The sequence below is a fragment of the Mustelus asterias genome, chromosome 4, assembly GCF_964213995.1.
Source record: "Mustelus asterias chromosome 4, sMusAst1.hap1.1, whole genome shotgun sequence".
In the NCBI taxonomy this organism is placed as follows: domain Eukaryota; kingdom Metazoa; phylum Chordata; class Chondrichthyes; order Carcharhiniformes; family Triakidae; genus Mustelus; species Mustelus asterias.
Genome location: NC_135804.1, coordinates 26,055,122 through 26,076,584, shown reverse-complemented (window position 1 = coordinate 26,076,584; position 21,463 = coordinate 26,055,122). Strand labels below are relative to the sequence as shown.

Here is a 21,463-nt window from a genome sequence, read left to right as displayed (position 1 = left end):
ACTCCCACATCTGGGGAGTTTAGATTCTTGCTTCATGTCACAAATTCAAATCTTTCCTTACATAGTTTCTTGGGTTCAGCAAGGGCAGTCAATTCCATCATTGAACTTCCATGCTTTATACGCCAGAAAAGATTCACGCTACCAGTATCTCAATATGAGATGGCTTAATCCGGTAGCAATCACTTCCAAGCCATTTGAAGATGCACTGGAAAAACATCTGGTAAGGTAGGGCCAGCTACAAATCGCTACATTATTTTATTTTGCAGGAAGTGAGCCATGCAGAGGTCTGACTGGAATGATTTAATTCAAAATAGTGCAACTTGTCTTCATGCAAGAATACAGAATAATTGACACTTCCCCAAATGAGGCGGCCATCTGGTTTGACTTTAACATTAAACCTATCCTCCTGCAGCAAATGTCTGTCATGGCAGCTGCCTGTTTTAGAACCTGATCAACTTGACAGCCTTTGTTGCGTGCCCACGGTCAGTCAGTCTTTCTGTTTTCTCTCCTCCATTTTCACAGCGGGATAACCCCTGCCAAACCCAGACACTTCCCAACATTCCTGGTGCCACCTCACCAATCCTGAGGGGCCTCTCCCTCTCACCCACTATAAGTTCAGCAGAATCCCCGATGAAACTGTGTTAATAATGTTTTTATAGTTTTCCGTGGCAACCAGGTTACATGGGCTTGTCTCTGGTAGACTTCATCATGTTACATCCCTCTCTCCAAGCTCTGCCATTTAACCTTGAATTAAAGGAGACAGTTTAAAATACAACCATTTTGTAAAATCCAGTGATAGTAACACTCTTCATTTAATGAATTTCTTTCTGAATTCCCTGTGCATCTGATAACACCTAAACATCCCTGGGAAGATCATACCTTCAGGGAGTAAACTGTATAAATATTTGTATTACATTAACAAGATCTCTTCTAGTTTTTCTGTATTTCTGTACTAGATGGGAAGTGATAAGGGAAATATGATGGGCAATAAGAGAATGAGAATTAACAGGCAGCTAACATAAAAAGAAATGCAAATATTTTCTCCAAGTATATGGACACAGGGAGGGTCAATGAAAGGCCAAAACAGAAATGTATGTGTTGGGGCGCAGGGAATGACTGAGGTACAAAAGCATTTGCTTTACCCAGGAAGACGATAGTGCCAAAGTTACAGTATAGATGGAGGAATTATAGATAGTGGATGGGCAAAAATTGGGCAAAAAGTGTTCTGGAAAAGCTGACTGTACTTAGAGTAGATAAATCCCCAGGTCCAGATGGGATACTGCGAAAGGTAGAGGTGGAAATTACACAGATGTTGGTCATAACCTCTCATTCCTCCTGAGATAGGGGTGATGCCAGAGGATGCCACACTATTGGAAGGAAGTGAACGTATTATAGAACATAGAACAGTACAGCACAGAACAGGCCCTTCGGCCCACAATGTTGTGCCGAGCTTTATCTGAAACCAAGATCAAGCTATCCCACTCCCTATCATCCTGATGTGCTCCATGTGCCTACCCAATAACCGCTTAAATGTTCCTAAAGTGTCTGACTCCACCATCACTGCAGGCAGTCCAGTCCACACCCCAACCACTCTCTGCGTAAAGAACCTACCTCTGATATCCTTCCTGTATCTCCCACCATGAACCCTATAGTTATGCCCCCTTGTAATAGCTCCATCCACCCGAGGAAATAGTCTTTGAACGTTCACTCTATCTATCCCCTTCATCATTTTATAAACCTCTATTAAGTCTCCCCTCAGCCTCCTCCGCTCCAGAGAGAACAGCCCCAGCTCCCTCAACCTTTCCTCATAAGACCTACCCTCCAAACCAGGCAGCATCCTGGTAAATCTCCTCTGCACTCTTTCCAGAGCTTCCACATCCTTCTTATAGTGAGGTGACCAGAACTGCACACAATATTCCAAATGTGGTCTCACCAAGGTCCTGTACAGTTGCAGCATAACCCCACGGCTCTTAAACTCCAACCCCCTGTTAATAAAAGCTAACACACTATAGGCCTTCTTCACAGCTCTATCCACTTGAGTGGCAACCTTTAGAGATCTGTGGATATGGACCCCAAGATCTCTTTGTTCCTCCACAGTCTTCAGAACCCTACCTTTGAGTATTGGAGAGAAGAGGTTCATAAGAGCGGTTCCGGGGATGAGAAACTTCATTTATGAAGATAGATTGGAGAGATTGGGACTGATCTCCTTGGAGAGAAGAAAGTTAAGAGGAGATTTGATAGCGATGTTCAAAATCAATGAAGGGGCAGGGAAAGTGGATAGGGAAAAACTGTTCCCACTTGTAAAAGGACCATGAATGAGAGAGCACAGATTTAAAGTTATTTGGAAAAGAAGCATATGTGATGTGAGAATGTTCTTTTCACGCTGTTAGTGGTTTGGGTCTGGAATGCACCATTTGGAAGTGTGGTGGAGGGAGGTTCAACTGAGGCATTCAAGAGGGGATTCGGTGATTAGCTGAATATAAGCAATTTGCAAGGGTATGGGAAAAAGCAGGAGAATGGCGCAAAGCCATAATGCTCATTTGGAGAGCAGGTGCAGATATGATGGGCTGAATGACCTCTTTTTGCACAGTCACAATTCTGTGGTTCTACGACTGAAGAATGGCAAATGTCTTACCTTTGTTCAAAAAGTGAGTGTAAAGATAAACCCACAACGATGTGCCTGTCAGCTTAACCTTGATGGCAGGAAACCCATTAGAAATTATAGTTCAGGACAAAATTAACCATCCTTTAAACAAATGTGGATTAATTAAGGGAAGCTCACATGGAATTGTTAAAGCCAAATCATGTTTAACTATGTCGATTGAAATTTTTGATGTAGGAACAGAGGGTGTTGATGTGGTTTATATGAAGTTCCAAAAGGCGTTTGATAAAGTCCCATTCATGAGGTTAGTCAGCAGATATGAAGCCAGGGAGATAAAAGGGCCAGTGACAGCACATGAGACAAAGTGCAGTGGTTCTCTCAGACTGGAGGAAGATATACAATGGGTTTCCCAGGGGTCATTACTAGGACCACTGCTGATATGCATTAATGATTTTGCTTTAGTGTACAAGGTTAAATTTCCAAATTTACAGATGGTACAAAGCTTGGAAGAATGGTGAACAGTGAGGAGCATGGTGACAGAGGACCTCGACAGGCTGGTACTATGGGCAGAAACATAGCAGATTAAACTTGATGCAGAGAATTGCAAAGCAATACATTCTGGGAGGGAGGGGAGAGGCAATATAAATAAAAGGCAAAATTCTAAAGTGGTTCAGGAACAGAGACACCTCAGGGTTTGTGTGCACGAATTGTTAAAGGTGGCAGAACAAGTTTAGAAAATGGTCAACAGAGAATAGAGGATTTGGGCTTCATAAATAGACATGATGTGGAGATGCCGGTGTTGGACTGGGGTAAACACAGTAAGAAGTTTAACAACACCAGGTTAAAGTCCAACAGGTTTATTTGGTAGCAAAAGCCACACACGCTTTCGGAGCTCTAAGCCCCTTCTTCAGGTGAGTGGGAATTCTGTTCACAAACAGAGCTTATAAAGACACAGACTCAATTTACATGAATAATGGTTGGAATGCGAATACTTACAACTAATCAAGTCTTTAAGAAACAAAACAATGTGAATGGAGAGAGCATCAAGACAGGCTAAAAAGATGTGTATTGTCTCCAGACAAGACAGCCAGTGAAACTCTGCAGGTCCACGCAACTGTGGGAGTTACAAATAGTGTGACATGAACCCAATATCCTGGTTGAGGCCGTCCTCGTGTGTGCGGAACTTGGCTATCAGTTTCTGCTCAGCGACTCTGCGCTGTCGTGTGTCGCGAAGGCCGCCTTGGAGAACGCTTACCCGAAAATCAGAGGCCGAATGCCCGTGACCGCTGAAGTGCTCCCCAACAGGAAGAGAACAGTCTTGCCTGGTGATTGTCGAGCGGTGTTCACTCATCCGTTGTCGCAGCGTCTGCATAGTTTCCCCAATGTACCATGCCTCGGGACATCCTTTCTTGCAGCGTATCAGGTAGACAACGTTGGCCGAATTGCAAGAGTATGTACCGTGTACCTGGTGGATGGTGTTCTCACGTGAGATGATGGCATCTGTGTTGATGATCCGGCACGTCTTGCAGAGGTTGCTGTGGCAGGGTTGTGTGGTGTCATGGTCACTGTTCTCCTGAAGGCTGGGTAGTTTGCTGCGGACAATGGTCTGTTTGAGGTTGTGCGGTTGTTTGAAGGCAAGAAGTGGGGGTGTGGGGATGGCCTTGGCGAGATGTTCGTCTTCATCAATGACATGTTGAAGGCTCCGGAGGAGATGCCGTAGCTTCTCCGCTCCGGGGAAGTACTGGACAACGAAGGGTACTCTGTCCACTGTGTCCCGTGTTTGTCTTCTGAGGAGGTCGGTGCGGTTTTTCGCTGTGGCGCGTTGGAACTGTTGATCAATGAGTCGAGCGCCATATCCTGTTCTTATGAGGGCATCTTTCAGCGTCTGGAGGTGTCTGTTGCGATCCTCCTCATCCGAGCAGATCCTGTGTATACGGAGGGCTTGTCCGTAGGGGATGGCTTCTTTAACTGTGTTTAGGGTGGAAGCTGGAGAAGTGGAGCATCGTGAGGTTATCCGTGGGCTTGTGGTACAGTGAGGTGCTGAGGTGACCGTCCTTAATGGAGATGCGTGTGTCCAAGAATGCAACCGATTCCGGAGAGTAGTCTATGGTGAGCCTGATGGTGGGATGGAACTTGTTGATGTCATCATAGAGTTGTTTCAGTGATTGTTCACCATGAGTCCAAAGGAAGAAAATGTCATCGATGTATCTAGTGTATAGCATCGGTTGAAGGTCCCGTGCGGCGAAGAAGTCTTGTTCGAACCTGTGCATGAAGATGTTGGCATATTGAGGTGCGAAACACCATCCACCAGATACACGGTACATACCCTTGCAATTCGGCCAACGTTGTCTACCTGATATGCTGCAAGAAAGGATGTCCCGAGGCATGGTACATTGGGGAAACTATGCAGACGCTGCGACAACGGATGAGTGAACACCGCTCGACAATCACCAGGCAAGACTGTTCTCTTCCTGTTGGGGAGCACTTCAGCGGTCACGGGCATTCGGCCTCTGATTTTCGGGTAAGCGTTCTCCAAGGCGGCCTTCGCGACACACGACAGCGCAGAGTCGCTGAGCAGAAACTGATAGCCAAGTTCCGCACACACGAGGACGGCCTCAACCGGGATATTGGGTTCATGTCACACTATTTGTAACTCCCACAGTTGCGTGGACCTGCAGAGTTTCACTGGCTGTCTTGTCTGGAGACAATACACATCTTTTTAGCCTGTCTTGATGCTCTCTTCATTCACATTGTTTTGTTTCTTAAAGACTTGATTAGTTGTAAGTATTCGCATTCCAACCATTATTCATGTAAATTGAGTCTGTGTCTTTATAAGCTCTGTTTGTGAACAGAATTCCCACTCACCTGAAGAAGGGGCTTAGAGCTCCGAAAGCGTGTGTGGCTTTTGCTACCAAATAAACCTGTTGGACTTTAACCTGGTGTTGTTAAACTTCTTACTTCATAAATAGAGGCAGAGAGTGCCAAGCAAGGACGTTACTGAGGAACCTATATAAAACACCTTTTCAGTCAAAACTGGAGTATTTTGTCCAAGTCTGGGCACTGCACTTTAGGAAGGAGGGTGCAGAAGAATGCTGCTGGAATTGTTGCAGGAACATCAATTATGTGGATAGATTGGAGATGTTGCTGTTGTTCTCCTGTGAGCAGAGAAGGTTGAGAGAAGATTTAATAGACGTGTCCAAAATCATAAAGGATGCAGGAAGAGAGAAACTGTTCTCATTAGTGGAAAGGTCGAGAACTAGAGGATCTAGGTTTAAGATAATTGGCAGAAGGTGATATAAGGAAAGTTTTTTTCGCAGCGAGTGGTTATGATCCAAAAGCATTGCCAGGAAGGGTAGTGGATGCAGGTTCAGTTGAAGCTTTCAAAAGTAAATTCGATAAGAACTTAAAACAAATGGATAGCTACAGGGAAAGGGCAGAGAGAGTCTAGCTGGACTGCTATTGCAAAGAGCTGTCATGGACTTGATGGGCTGAATGGCCTCTTTATGTGTTGTAATGTAGTATTCAAAGTAATGTTTCTCACATTAACATCACATTCAAATTATTGTGTTCAACACATTATCAATCTTGACAGAGAGACAATGGATGCTAATGGTTAACTGCTTCTTTGACACTACCTAACTTTGAATTGACTTCAATGGAGAGGACAATCAGGTGTGAAACGGCAGCCAACCTGCTACTGTCAGTTTTGCTACAAGTGTGAAAATTAGTCCAAATGATAATATTCAGTCGCATGTCATCCTGGCTTGGAAATGTATCACCGTTCCTTCTATGTCACGGTGATAAAATCCTGGAACTCCCTATCGGCACTGTGGGTGTTCCTAGAATACGTTGACTACGACCATTCAAAACATTAGCTCATCACAACCTTCACAATAACCATGAAGGGTTCAAGCTGCACAAAAATTCAATCCTCCTATCCATCCAGGCTGGGGCTGGCAGGCTGCTCCCATTAGCTAGCCTTTTGCCTGCCTCCCTGTCATTTTGACAGTGATGTTTGAGCCAATTACTTTAGGAAACCCTAACTTTCTTTCTGATGGGCAGGATTTCACAGAACAAATAGATTTATAGCTCGACACAAATTTCTGTGAAGATCATAATCACACTAAAAGAGGATGGAGTTCAGAAATATGAAAATTAACATCTGGGGAGGAAGAAAATGGGAGCACAACGCGACAGAGAACGTGGTGAAGATCCTTTTCCGGACGGCCTAAACACATTGATGTCCTGCATCAGATCCGAGAGTGCTGAATGCTGAGAGTGAGGGTCAAAGCTGAGAAAGCGTGTGATTTGACAGCACTGAGATGAGAAAGTCAGCTCCTGTTTCTGTGGCTGTACTGGAATTTGACAAAGCAGCTCGCAGACAGGTATCGCATTTGGCACTTCAGCACTGCCACAATTTTATAATTAAAAAATTGTAAAGCAACACAGCCTTCTGCAACTCGTTGGCGCCTTGTCAAAACTGTCATTGCGCAACCCAGATGAAAGGGTTTCATCCACAACAATCTTATTCAAGTTGGCTCTGACCCAGAAACTTTGACATGCCATTAAGCAACAGTAATTATTCAGCAAGATTCACCGCTGCATAAATAAAGTCACTGACAGTTAATGGGTATAATAATTACAACTGAAATGATGATATACTTTAAAGACTCTTAATAAACCAAATGATACAATAGCCCAGCAACTGCCAAAATAAATTATTGGACCTCAAAGGAAACACTGTAACTACACACATTAATCTCAACTCATTCAAGTACTCACAATATATTTAATGGGTTAAGTGTGATTCAAATAATAGTTATTTTGGAAGAGAAAATGATGGCTTTAATATTTACATAGTAACTTCGGTCTACATCCTTTACAACCATTGCAATGTTATGTCCAACTAAGATTTTAGTTTGCTTCAATGTGCACGCCAATTAATTAAACTCATAAATTACAAGAAAACTTTGGCATACAGGGTCCATTTGAGATGTCACTAATTCCACAACCCTGTCACTTGTTATGACTGGGCACTTTAATCCAACTGTGAATCAGTTCAAACTAGCTTGAATCAAAATACTGTCCAAACCTGAACTCTATGGTCCAAAACATAAACAGATTGTCAATGTTACTATTGGACAGGAAGATCCCTGAAGGGAACTTGACTCAGAAGACCATAACTTTTACACTTTTTTTTAGAAAACATGGAGGAACAGAATCACCAATTGGCTCTTAACAACAAAAAAAAACATTTATTAAACATGAAAAGTATGACTATGATACAATACTCCTTCACTCCCCCCTTATCTTCACAAATATACATGAATTTCAAGAATAACCCTGGCTACATTAGCTAACTTTAACTGCTGCTGGCATCTCATAATTTTGGGCCCCCTGCTGAGGTTGGCAGCCACTCAGCAATGGGCTAGGAGCTGACCGTACATTGCAATCATTTTAATTAGCATGCTGCCTGAATCAAAAGCAAAGGGTTGGTTCATCGCGCATTACCATTCCCACACCCATTTGCCGAGGCTAAGCTCCCCACCTCGCCCCCATCACCCCCCCACCCCCTCCCATTCTTTGCTTGTGGTAAATGAGAACTCAACTTTGCCCTTCTCAGGGATAGTCCAGACATGAGCATATAAGCAATTGAACCTCAATTTAATAAATCACTTACCTGATATTGGAGTTTTTATTAATGTTAATGTACGATTAACAAAAGAATTATTACAGCTTACCTCGTACAGTGCGTTCATTGGGTCCAAAGAAGAGTGGAAGCAGCAACAAATACAACAGGTAGATCAGAGATAAGGCATTGTATCGAAAGAGGCAGGCTGTGAAAGGAAAATTAATACAGATGTCAGATCTTAGACAAATATTTTAACATGCTTAAGTTTAAAGTTTATTTATTAGTGTCACAAGTAGGCTTACAATAACACTGCAATGAAGTTACTGTGAAAATCCCCTTGTCGCCACACTCCGGCGCCTGTTCGGGTACACTGAGGGATAATTTAACATGGCCAATGCACCTAACCAGCACGTCTTTCGGACTGTGGGAGGAAACCGTAGCACCTGGGAGGAAACCCACCCAGACACGGGGAGAATGTGCAGACTCTGCACAGACAGTGGCCCATGTCCCTGACCCTGTGAGGCAGCAACGCGAGCCACTGTGCCTTCTGCATGTCTCTCAATATGGCTTTTGCAAATACAATATGTTTCATTACTATGTTAAGTTATTGGCCCTGAATACAGTAGTCATAATGTTGAATGATTACAGACACTGAAGGCAGCAGTTTCATTTCACTGTATTACTGACCAGTGCTGCTCCCTCCTTCTCTGGCCCACACAGTTAGCACAAATAAGCATTTACTGAGAGCAACTATTTTGGTTCCTCTAGAAAACAATTAATATAACGCACTCAAGACATATGGCTTTCTTGCTTCACTTCCTTCATTAGTCAGCTCGCATCAAGGCTTTGATGTCATTTAGTAATCCCACACACAAATTAACCAACCTCAGTAACAATCAGACTGGAAACAAATCCTGCCTAGCACAAAACAGTCATGAAGCAACAAGGTTAATTATGCAATGTTGCTGGCCGTCACCATGTTGTTAAAGTTGAACTGTCACATGCATTTTACAAGAACAGTAAATGAGCTTGTTTGAATTTTGTATTCTGGGCCTCCGGTGCAGAGTTCAAAAGCAGCAGCCTGTTCATGGGACATGGAAAAGTAGATACTCTTGGTTGTACTAGATTGTTTTTCTGGTTCTATTTATGAAAGGAGGAAAAGGGAAAGAAGTAACTGCTCAGAACCTAATCTAAGAAGCTGGAACAATCGGGTAAAATGTTGCTTGCTGATATCAGATTTTTACATCCAGATTTTATGGGAGTTTGTTTTTCCAAAATCAAATTAAAATTCGCAAATAGCCGGACTGGGATTTGAATTCATGCTCTCTGGATTATTTGTTCAGGCATTTGCGTTATTAGTCCCATAACACAATCACCGTGGCGCTGTACCAATGTAACAAAAATACAAATCTTCCTTTAAAACCTTGTACATTAAACTTAACCTTTTTAATTGTTTGTTGAAGCCACCAGAAATATTCTACACAGGACCCAAGATAGGATGCAGAGGAAAATCAAAGCCCAAAACTTAGAAAACAGAATTAGTTTACAAACTAATAATAATTTGTATTTATATAGCACCATCAACATTGCAAAATGTTCCAAGGAACTTCACAGAAACTTTAACAAAATTGGAGAAGAACAAGCACTATTCACAAAGTGCATTTAATGCAATGTAATGTCCCAAGACACTTCATAGGAACATTATAAATCTCAATGTAATACCGAGTCGAATAAGTACATGTTAGGTAGATGACCAAAAAGCTTGGTCAAAGAGATCATTTTTAAAGAATATCTTAAAGAAGGACCATAAGACGCAGGGGCAGAAGTTGGCCATTTGGCCCATCGAGTCTGCTCCACCATTCAGTAAGATAGTGACTGATCCGATATGATAATCAATTCCACTTTCCAACCTTATCCACATAACTCTCAATTCCCCTACTGATTAAAAGTCTATCTGTCTCAGCCTTGAACATATCTAATGACCCAGCCTCTACAACTCTCTGTGCTAAAGAATTCCACAGATTAACTATCCACCGCCACACACCCCCCCCCCCCTCCCCCAACCCCCACCGTCCCCAAGGGAAGAAATCCCTCCTCATCTCCATCTTAAATCAGTTACCCCTTGCTGCGAGACTATGCCCTCTGGTCCCAGAATCTCTCAGCATCTACCCTGTCAAGCCCCCTGAGAATCCAGTATGTCTCAATAGGGTCACCTCTCGTTCTTCTAAACTCCAATGAGCACAGGCCCAGGAAAGTGAGATCAAGGTGTATACAAAACGTACTCCAGCGGTTACAGCATGGACCAATTACCTCACACAACTTTTCTTGGGCAGTCCTGATGACATCTGGAATGTTGGGAGAAAATGACAAGCCCAGACTTGCATTTTTATGGGAATATTTGTGGCTAGACCAAAGCACTATAGCACCAAGCTCTTTACAATAAAACAAAATGTTTCTTGAGTAGGATTTGCAACTGGGGTATAAAGTTCCATCAAATGTCACTCATTATGTTTGACAATTCCTTACTTTGGTTTTGAAACGTCACCATGCTGATGTGGTACGGAGACAAGGTAGTCCAGGTTCAAGTCCTGATTTTCAGTAATTCAGACAAAACATTACACAGATGATGCAATTAACTGCAAAATTCCAGCCGATGAAAGGGGAATAGAACTGATTTAGGCGTGTTGCCATTCAGTGGCCCTCGCTAGCGTGTGGATATCAGGCAAAGGAAAGATATGACTTTGGATGAAGCCTCAGCAGCTGAATAGTCAGTCTAGATTCACAGTGAAGACTAACCACTTTAATGAGGTTTTGATTTTGATTTGATTTGATTTATTATTATCACATGTATTAACATACAGTGAAAAGTATTGTTTCTTGCACGCTATACAGACAAAGCACACTGTTCATAGAGAAGGAAACAAGAGAGTGCAGAATGTAGTGTTACAGTCATAGCTAGGGTGCAGAGAAAGATCAACTTAATGCCAGGAAGTCCGTTCAAAAGTCTGATGGCAGCAGGGAAGAAGCTGTTCTTGAGTCGGTTGGTACGTGACCTCAGGCTTTTGTATCTTTTTTCCCGATGGAAGAAGGTGGAAGAGAGAATGTCCGGGGTGTGTGAGGTCCTTAATTGTGCTGGCTGCTTTTCCGAGGCAGCGGGAAGTGTAGACAGAGTCAATGGATGGGAGACTGGTTTGCATGATGGATTGGGCTACGTTCACGACCTTTTGTAGTTTCTTGCAGTCTTGGGCAGAGAAAGAGCTATACCAAGCTGTGGTACAACCAGAAAGGATGCTTTCTATGGTGCATCTGTAAAAGTTGGTGAGAGCCGCAGATGATTTGCCAAATTTCCTTCGTCTTCGAAAAAGCATAGGCATTGGTGAGTTTTCTTAACTATAGTGTTGGCATGGGGGGACCAGGACAGGTGACACAGTTCATGAAGGTTCCTATAGATAACATGGGGCAACTGGAATATAAACAAAAAATGCTGGAAAAATTCAGCAGGTGGAGCGAGAAACTGACTTAATGTTTGGAGTCTGGATGACTCTTCCTCAGAGCTGGAAATCATATAAAAATTCAGATGGAATCTCCTAACTGAAACCTTTAGAAGGGGAGGAGGAGGACCCAAAGATGTTTACTGGACAGTGCAGGTTCTATGAGAAGTGCTCTGTGGTTATCTATTGATACTCATGTCTGTCAAGGAAGGGTACATAGTTTGAATCAAACTTCATGGTACAACAAGGGATGGTCAACACCTAAAGAGTCTTCCTCCCAAGAATGTCTCTGATCAATAGTCCTGACAAACAGGGAAGCTCAGAGTCAACAGTAATTCTACAGATATCTCTACAAATAATTTTATCACTGATGAGTGTCAAGAAGCCTGGATAAAATAAGGATTAAAGAATTGGATAAAAGGGAACCGATCAGGGTTCAGTTACACGGAGGGTTTTGGTGATGCTAATTTGCCGAGCAGCAGGGTGAACAGGTGTTTACTTAAGTGAAGTGGAGGACAAATAGAGCGTAGAATTGTGGGAGTTGAAGATCCAGAGGATAGGAGTTCAAACAGAGAGGTAAGAACGCATGTTGCACTTCCAAGCATGACTTCCAAGATTAGTTGTTTAGATAGGATAAGATCAAAAGGGATAAACGGTACATCAGTGGCAGGGTTAGACTTGTACCCAGGAGAGCAGCTGACGAGTTCTCTCAAAAGCAGGCTTTTGTGCTGAAAGCTGCTGTTTAAAACCTCAGAGATTCTATGCTGAACTAGAAGAGTTTCCCAAAATATAGATACAGGTCCTGTGTGGTAATTATTTGCTGGATGTGGCTCATTGGGCGGGATTTTCCGGCCGCGCTCGCCCCAAGGCCAGAAAATCCTGCCCGAGGTCAACGAACCTTTGCATGGTCTGTGTCCCGTCCATGGCAGGCGGGACGGTAAAACTCCACAAATAGTGTTAAAACTTATGGGATGTTTTGGGAAAAGGACATTCTCAGAGTTTAGGAAAGTAGATAGATTTGGAATGGGGTTAATTCAAATATATTGTATGGGTAGCAATTATTGTAGTTAAGTGTAAATTTTGTTCTTTATTGTTGTCTTTCTTTTGTGTTTTATAGTTCAATAAACATTCTTTTATTTAAATGATTACAACAAGACTGAACATTTCCTCACTGGTTTGCATATCTTTCCTCACATTATACCAAATTGCAAAATGAACAACTAAGATCCAGTGTTCCAAGTTACCCTTCTGGGTTTTGGGATACTCCTGTATCTAACTGGAGCTCTTAACATAAGTTGTAGAATAATTCAGCAGAAGACTCCCGAATTGCTCTCAGTCTACCACTGTCAGCTCAAGTGAGAATGGCTGACCCTCTTGGAAATGCAGGGCCACAGTTATGTTGTTCAGGCCCCTGAAGTATACAACATAACTGAATCATTTTTTTAAAAAGCACTTGTAATTTACCTGATGACAAAAAACTATGTACTCTACAGGCATGAGTATCAATAGATAACCACAGAGCACTTCTCATAGAACCTGCACTGCCCAGTGGCATTGACATTCGAGGATGGCAGGCGTTCTTCAGTCCTGTCCAAACATGCAAAAGCAGCATCAACCTAATACCAGCTCTGACGAAGAGCTTTCCTGACTCGAAACATTTGGGGTGATCTTAAGCCCCCATTCACCATCCATGCAAATACTGGCAGGGACTCGAGATCCAGAAGTTGCAGTCTTCACCGGTGAAAACTGACCGATTTCTCTGGAGAGAAACACTCCGGTGTGTTTAGCCCCCACTCCCCTGTATGATGATCCCCTTAATTTTTTTTTGGCAAAGTGTTGTAAGATCTGGAGGGAAAACCAATCGGTTTCTGTGCAGAGAAACACGCCGGTTTTCCCACCGGAAACAACACTGCCGTTTTCTAATGTAAGATTTAGCCTATCAACTCTGTTCTCTCTCCACAGAAGCTGCCTGGCCTGCTGAGATTTTCCAGCATTTTCTGTTTTTGTCCCAACATAATACTTGCCAGGCCAGAATCATCAAAGCATGCACAACCTGTGTAACATACATGCTGAAATTATTAAGTTTTGTCATTCCATGTCCCAAAACTGAGCACTTCTCATCTTGCAGCTGATGTAGGAACCACAGCAGGGTTGAGTAAGATGGCCGATTACGTGCACGGTATGTTTTAGTGCATCCAGACACACCCCAAAAAATCTTCAGATTTTTCACATATGGAAAACAATTTCTGGCAAGTTAACAAAAGGATCTAATTGGAACAGGCACCTGAATTCAAAATAATCAAAGCAGAAGCCTGCTCAAAGTTTTGAAGACGCTTTTCAAATGCATCCTTTAAAGTTTATTCATAAGTAAGGCTTACATTAACACTGCAATTAAGTTACTGTGGAATACCCCTAGTTGCCACACTCTGGCACCTGTTCAGGCCAATGAACCTAACCAGCACGTTTTCAGACTGTGGGAGGAAACCGGAGCACCCGGAGGAAACCCACGCAGACACGGGGAGAACGTGCAGACTCCACACAGAGAGTGACCCAAGCCGGGAATCGACCCCGGGTCCCTGGCGCTGTGAGGCATTGCAGCCTGGTGAAGATGCCTAAGCATCTTCAAAATTTTGAGCAGGTTTCTGCCTTGATTATTCTGAATTCAGGTGCCTGTTCCAATTAGATCCTATCCAGAGTTTTAATGGTTATTAGCTCTTTCATGGCTTTCAACATTTCTACATAATTCAGGCACATCAACGTGTTTTAAAAAGAAAACTGGCAGAGGAAAATAAAACACAAACCCAAGAATTAAAGGGTCTTTCATATAGACCTGAGAGATGGAAAATTCCCCTCTGCCCTTCTGGCTGCAGCCGACAGCCTGCCATGAATGACAAAATGAATCAGGAAGCAAAGCTTCCAGAGTGCCGGCTTTTTCATGGAAAATGTGAGTGAATAGTAAGGCATTTCTTTGTTTGGTTCACCCTTTCCTCTCTCCCACTCTCCAACCAAAATTAATTCCACCCACAGGTTTCGCCCACTTCCAATTAAGGCAGAAGTTCAGGAAGTCACACTGTTCCCTGGAAATCTTTTAATTATCCAGGGCATCAGTTGCTGATTCAGCCAAAAAAAATAGGAAATAAGTAGCTTTTTTTTTGAAAGAAAAGTTGCAACTTCAACGTTGAAAATGTTGGTAGACACAACCACACTTCACAAGGCACAGGGTTTACGGGTAAAGCTCATTTAGTCCAGTTGAAAATTGGGAAATGGTTTCCAATTCATTACAAGTTACAAAATGAGCAGGCGAAAGGGAAAATTGAGTTTTCGAAGGCTGCCCAAGTGCATCAGACTTTCGTCAAGCCAATCGCTACCAAGGGCCTACCAGTTGCAGAGAAGTAATGAAGTGTTGCAAACCGCAGTGTTTTTTTAAAAACTCATTAAATAAAGAAGTTAAAATCCCATGTCCAGTGCCAGTCAGAAAACGATACAACTTGTCAATTACAACAGACGTTCAATTCCCGAAACCCCAGTCTCGTTACAAAAACTCTGAATTTTGCCCTCACTTTCCTGATGGGAACGGAGTAGGTTTGGATCAGACACTATTTTATATTCTGTCCAGTTCTACTCTGCAATGAATCAATAGGATCATACAATCAGGCAGAGGCTATAAAGAGGCAAACGACCCGAATCCCTGTTCCTGCTGGCAGTTTCAGTAAACATCGGGGTATTGAGGTTCACTCAGTCATTTGCACACACGTCAGGCATACATATTTCTACAATCTCGCCTTTTAAGCGACTTATATTAACTGTCAGCTGCTTATTTTGAAATAGAAAACAACCAACTTGCTGTGATTTAGTTCCCACACATATTCAGAACTTTGTTAAATTTGAGCGAGGAATCGAAAGCAAAATCTGAATACAAACAAAAACTGAAGCGAGAGAATCCATCAACGAAAGTCGTGCAATGTTGGTTTGAGGAATCGGGTGATATCCCACGGGGCTGTCCTGATATCAAATGGGGTTTGGTCTTTCAGACGTAGGCAAGGTACTGTGGGACTGCTTAAGAGAGTTTTTGGAATAAGAATGCGAGTACACAGTCACTATACTCGATATAAAGGCGTGCGCTTTAACCTCCATCTGGTTTTATTTTTGCTCTCAAGCTGCGTTGCTGAGACCAATTGTAGTAGCCACACTTAGCTCAACATTTAACTTGGAGACCTTTCCGATCTCTCCAGCTTAGTGCCATAACCAGCAGTGATATTATCCTCCAAAGCATCAATGGCCTTGTTGTGTTTGGGAAAACCTTGTGATGATTTTTGTAATGGCATTTGATAAAATTCCATGTACAGTGCGGCCCTGTTATAACGCGATGGTTGGGGGTCCATAAAATGTTATCGCAAAAAAAGCGGGGTCGCGCTAAATCGGGGTTCAAGAAAATCAGCGTTCAAACTGACCCAATGTTGACCTAACATCCTAAAACACCCCTATTATCGCCCTATTTGACCCGTTTTTTGCACGTTTACCAGCTAGCAAGTAAATTACCTTTTAAAGAATTCCGCGAATAAATCATTGTTGTTTCAGTAGAAATTAAAACACAAATTAATTTTTAGTAAAGCTTTTTAATAAACAAAACAAAACAACAACAGTTCATTTCTTTAAGAAGTGATCGAGTGTTCCTTGCTTGAACATAGCATTTCGCTGGCTGCGAGCGAAATCTAGAATGCTTCTGAGTTGGAGGATTTTTATGTGGTCCACCTTCTGGGTCTCCAGCCAACGGAGGCGAGCCTCGAGGTGTTCAATGATCCCGAGGTGTTCAGTGATCACGTCAAGTGCGTGAAGCTTATCTTTCACAGAAAAAGATTTTCTTTTTGTAGCAGTTTGTTCCATTTTGATCGAAGAAAACACGAAATTAACGCACCAAAAACTTTTCAGTTCCCCGGAAAGAGCAAAAAAAAAAGGGGTCCAATGATTCATCGCGTTATATCGGAATTCGCGCTAAATCGGGGCGCGTAAAATCGGGGTTTCCCTGTATATTAATACAGCATTAGGGGTTCTGGGTAAAAATTGGAATGGTTACCTGACAGTTTTAGTGTTGTGAGTGGGAGGAGATGGGTATTGAACGGGGTACCCCAAGACCTTTATCGGCACAGAAATGATTTACAGAAATGGCCTGGATTCCCGAGTAATAAAATTAGCAAATGATGCCAAACTAGATGGGGAAATGGATTTGGAAGAGTAGGTCATTAAGGACAATGAGTTGCAATGGAATGTGAATAAAATTGATAGATAAAACTTAACTACCAATTGAAGGAAAGAATAAATATCACATACTCCATAACTCACATTGAAATAGCAATACCAAAACAGACTTGGGAGTTCAAATAAACTCCCGGCTTGTGTTTAATAATGTCAGGCAGTAAAGCCATTATGGCCAGAGCAGTAGAATACAAGTTGGGTGCAGTCTTGATCAAGTTACATCACGCTCCTGTTGGACCCAGTCTTCTAGTCTGATCAGAGCTTCACGTTTTTAGGTGTCCAGATCACCAACAACCTGTCCTGGTCCCCCCATGCCGACACTATAGTTAAGAAAGCCCATCAACGCCTCTACTTTCTCAGAAGACTAAGGAAATTTGGCATGTCAGCTACGACTTTCACCAACTTTTACAGATGCACCATAGAAAGCATTCTTTCTGGTTCTATCACAGCTTGGTATGGCTCCTGCTTTGCTCAAGACCGCAAGGAACTACAAAAGGTCGTGAATGTAGCCCAATCCATCATGCAGACCAGCCTCCCATCCATTGACTCTGTCTATACTTCCCGCTGCCTTGGCAAAGCAGCCAGCATAACTAAGGACCCCACACACCCTTCCACCTTCTTCCATTGGGAACAAGATACAAAAGTCTGAGGTCACGTACCAACTGACTCAAGAACAGCTTCTTCCCTGCTGCTGTCAGACTTTTGAACGGACCTGCCGAGCATTAAGTTGATCTTTCTCTACATCCTAGCTATGACTGTAACGCTACATTCTGCACTCTCTCGTTTCCTTCTCTATGAACGGTATGTTTTGTCTGTATAGCGCGCAAGAACCAATACTTTTCACTGTATGTTAATACATGTGACAATAATAAATCAAATCAAGAAAGTCACTTTTGCTACTTACAGTATTCAAAAAATACTCCACATCCTTAAACACTTGGCTCCGGCACCTTTAGAGTATATAGAATTAATTTTAATATAATTTTTAAAAATAAACTAGATGCAATATTCTGGTAGGTTTCTCAGTTATGACATGCTAGAAAAAAATGGTCCAAGGAGAGCAAAGGTTTTATTTAATCAATTATGTTTAATTTATGAATTAAAATCCATTTACTCACATCATTAACTTTGAGTCTAAATGGCTAGTGAGAAAACTACAATAAATCCAGGAAATTTGCAATCAGCATCAACTTGGTGGACAGAGCTCCTCTTGACAAGAAGCTTGGTGGAGCAGTGCAGAAGTTCCAGAATATTATAGGAACTGATCCCCCCTTTCCCCACATCCCTTGATCCCTTTAGTCCCAAGAGCTATATCTAATTTCTTCTTGGAATCAGACAACATTTTGGTCTCAACTACATTCTTTGGTAGTGAATTCCACACATTCACCACCCTCTGGGTGAAGAACTTTCTCCTCACCTCAGTTCTGAAAGGTTTATCCCTTATCCTCAAACTGACCCATAGTTCTGGATTCCCCCACCATTGGGAACATTCTTTCTGAATCTACCCTGTCTAATCTTGTTAGAATTTTATAAGTTTCTATGAGATTTGGTGCAGCGTGGATAACTGTGCAAATCACTTATGGTATAAACCTCTGTGCTTGAAAAGAAAGCTAATAAGGTCGATGCCCCATTAGAATCATGCAAATATTGATGAAATTCTGGACCCATATATTTGGTCCAAATTGTTAAAACACTGGATCTCACAAATTATCAAAAAATGATCTAATTGCCAAGTGTAATAATGTTAATGCTGCTTAATGGTTGAAATTCTGTGTTGCTAACCACTGCCCAGAGATATGGGTGTCTCCCTCGGCTGCCCAATCATTGGGAATGCTAAGTGTGTACTCCAACCAGCAATCAAAATCCCACTGATTATTCAAATAAACTGCACAGGTACTGGGAAGTATCTTGAGACACATACCTATTATCACACTGCCGTACATAGAATCCTACAGTGCAGAAGGAGGCCATTAGGCCCATCGAGTCTTCACCGACCACAATCCTACCCAGGCCCTATCCCCCATAACCCCATGCATTTACCCTCGCTAGTCCCCTGACACTAAGGGCCAATTTATCATGGCCAATCCACCTAACCTGCACATCTTTGGAGTGCGAGAGGAAACCCATGCAGACACGGGGGGAATGTGGAGACTCCACGCAGGCAGTGATCCGAGGCCAGAATTGAACCCGGGTCCCTGGTGCTGTGAGGCAGCAGTGCTAACCACTGTGCCATCGTGCTGCCCTCCAATCAGATGGAGTTCATATCTCCCAACAAGTGAACTCAGTTTTATTTCAGCACCACTGTAGCATGGTGAATAGCGAGGGATTTCGCGGTTCAAGATGGCGACTCACCACCTCCTTCATCGGCAACTATGGGTGGGCAAAAATGTTGGCTCTTCCAGCAATGCCCTTATCCCATCAAACAAGAGGTCACACAACACCAGGTTATAGTCCAACAGGTTTATTTGAAATCACAAGCTTTCGGAGCGCTGCTCCTTTTTCCCATAAATGATTTAAAATCACGTTATATTATTTCATATTGTGCAAGGAGGAATGTTAACCTAACTTGATATATCTGTACGTCTCCTCTAAGATCAAATGTTATTGGAAAATGTTTCCAACTAATTTTGGTGCAACAGTGATGCTTTAATTTATAAAGACTTGTATTTACATAATGCCTGACTACATTTTTCAACAACCTTCACGATTTTGTGACGTACTAATCACTGCTGGGTTTCACTCTCTGAATAAAAGAGAATTTAGATCAAATTTTATTTTTGACACTTTTCTCAAGTTAACCCCTGCAAAAGCAAAATTATTTCCAAAATATCTTTATCTGATGCTGGAATCTACAGTAGTTGTGCCTGAATTTTAAATTGCTTATTCTTTCAGGTTACTTCTTTTTGCTGTAATCTAAAAACAAACAGATGAAATGGCAAAGTCTTTAATTATATATTTTTTAAACTCAAGCTAATACCAAACAATCATTGTATTTTATGTACAGTCATTCATGGGACCATTAACTGCATTCATTTGTGGTTTAAAATCATAGATTCATAGCAGGAGGCCATTCGGTCCATCAAGTCTGCACCAACCACAATCCCACCCAGGTCCTATTCCTTTAACCCCACATATTTACTCTGCTAATCTCCCTGACACCAAGGGTGAATTTAGCATGGCCATTCAACCTAACTCGCACATCTTTGGACTGTGGGAGGAAACCGGGGCACCCGGAGGAAGCCCACGCAGACACGGGGAGAATGCGCAAACTCCACACAGACAGTGACCCAAGGTCGGAATTGAACCTTGGGTCCCGAGCGCTGTGAGGTAACAGTGCTAACCACTATGCCACCGTGCCATCACATGAATGGTGCTAAATTGGGGGAAGGCTAAATACAACAATATTAGGCAGGAACTGAAGAATGTCGATTGGCGGCAGATGTTTGAGCACAAATCAACATCTGGCATGTGGGAGGCTTTCAAGTGTAAGTTGATAGGGATTCAGGACCGGCACATTCCTGTACGGAAGAAGGATAAGTATGGCGAGCTTTGGGAACCTTGGATAACGAGAGATATTGTGAGCCTAGTCAAAGACAAAAAGGAAGAATTTGTCAAAGCTAGAAGGCTGGGAACACACGAAGCAAGTGTGGAATACAAGGAAAGTAGAAAGAAACTTAAGCAAGGAGTAAGAAGAGGCAAAAGGGGTCATGAAAAAGCATTGGCTAGCAGGATTAAGGAAAATCCCAAGGCTTTTTACACATATATGAAGAGCAAGAGGGTAGCCAGGGAGAGGGTTGGCCCACCCAAGGACAGGGGAGGGAATCTATGTGTGGAGCCAGAGGAAATGAGCGAGGTATTAAACGAGTACTTTGCGTCAGTATTCAGCAAAGAGAAGGACTTGGTGGATGATGAGTCTGGGAAAGGATGTGTAGATAGTTTGAGTCATGTTGAGATCAAAAAGGAGGTGGTATTGGGGTTCTTGAGAAACATCAAGGTGGACAAGTCTCCAGGGTCTGATGGGATATACCCAGAATACTGAGAGAGGCAAGGGAGGAAATTGCTTGGGCCTTGAGAAATCTTTGTATCCTCACTGGCTACAGGGGAGGTACAGTAAGAAGTCTAACAACACCAGGTTAAAGTCCAACAGGTTTATTTGGTAGCAAAAGCCACTAGCTTTCGGAACAGGCTGTCCCTTCGTCAGGTGGGTGGGAATTCTGATCTCAAACAGGGTACAAAGACACAAACTCAATTTACATGAATAATTTTTCACGGACGACACAAAGGTTGGTGGATTTGCGGATAGCGATGAGGACCATCAGAGGATACAGCACGATATAGATCAGTTGGACACTTGGGCGGAGAGATGGCAGATGGAGTTTAATCTGGACAAATGTGAGGTAATGCATTTTGGAAGGTCTAATACAGATAGGAAATATACAGTAAATGGCAGAACCCTTAGGAGTATTGATAGGCAGAGGGATCTGG

General features: G+C 42.6%; 1 protein-coding gene across 4 annotated transcripts in view; it reads right to left on the bottom strand.

Annotated features, from left to right (window-relative positions):
* piezo1 (piezo type mechanosensitive ion channel component 1 (Er blood group)) overlaps nt 1–21,463 on the bottom strand; it is a 347,945-nt gene that overhangs the window by 251,401 nt on the left and 75,081 nt on the right. For all 4 annotated transcript variants that reach the window (XM_078210703.1, XM_078210705.1, XM_078210706.1 and 1 more), the window contains exon 2: nt 8,344–8,439. In XM_078210703.1, coding sequence (XP_078066829.1) covers nt 8,344–8,439 — 96 coding nt within the window. The remainder of the gene's footprint in view (nt 1–8,343; nt 8,440–21,463) is intronic.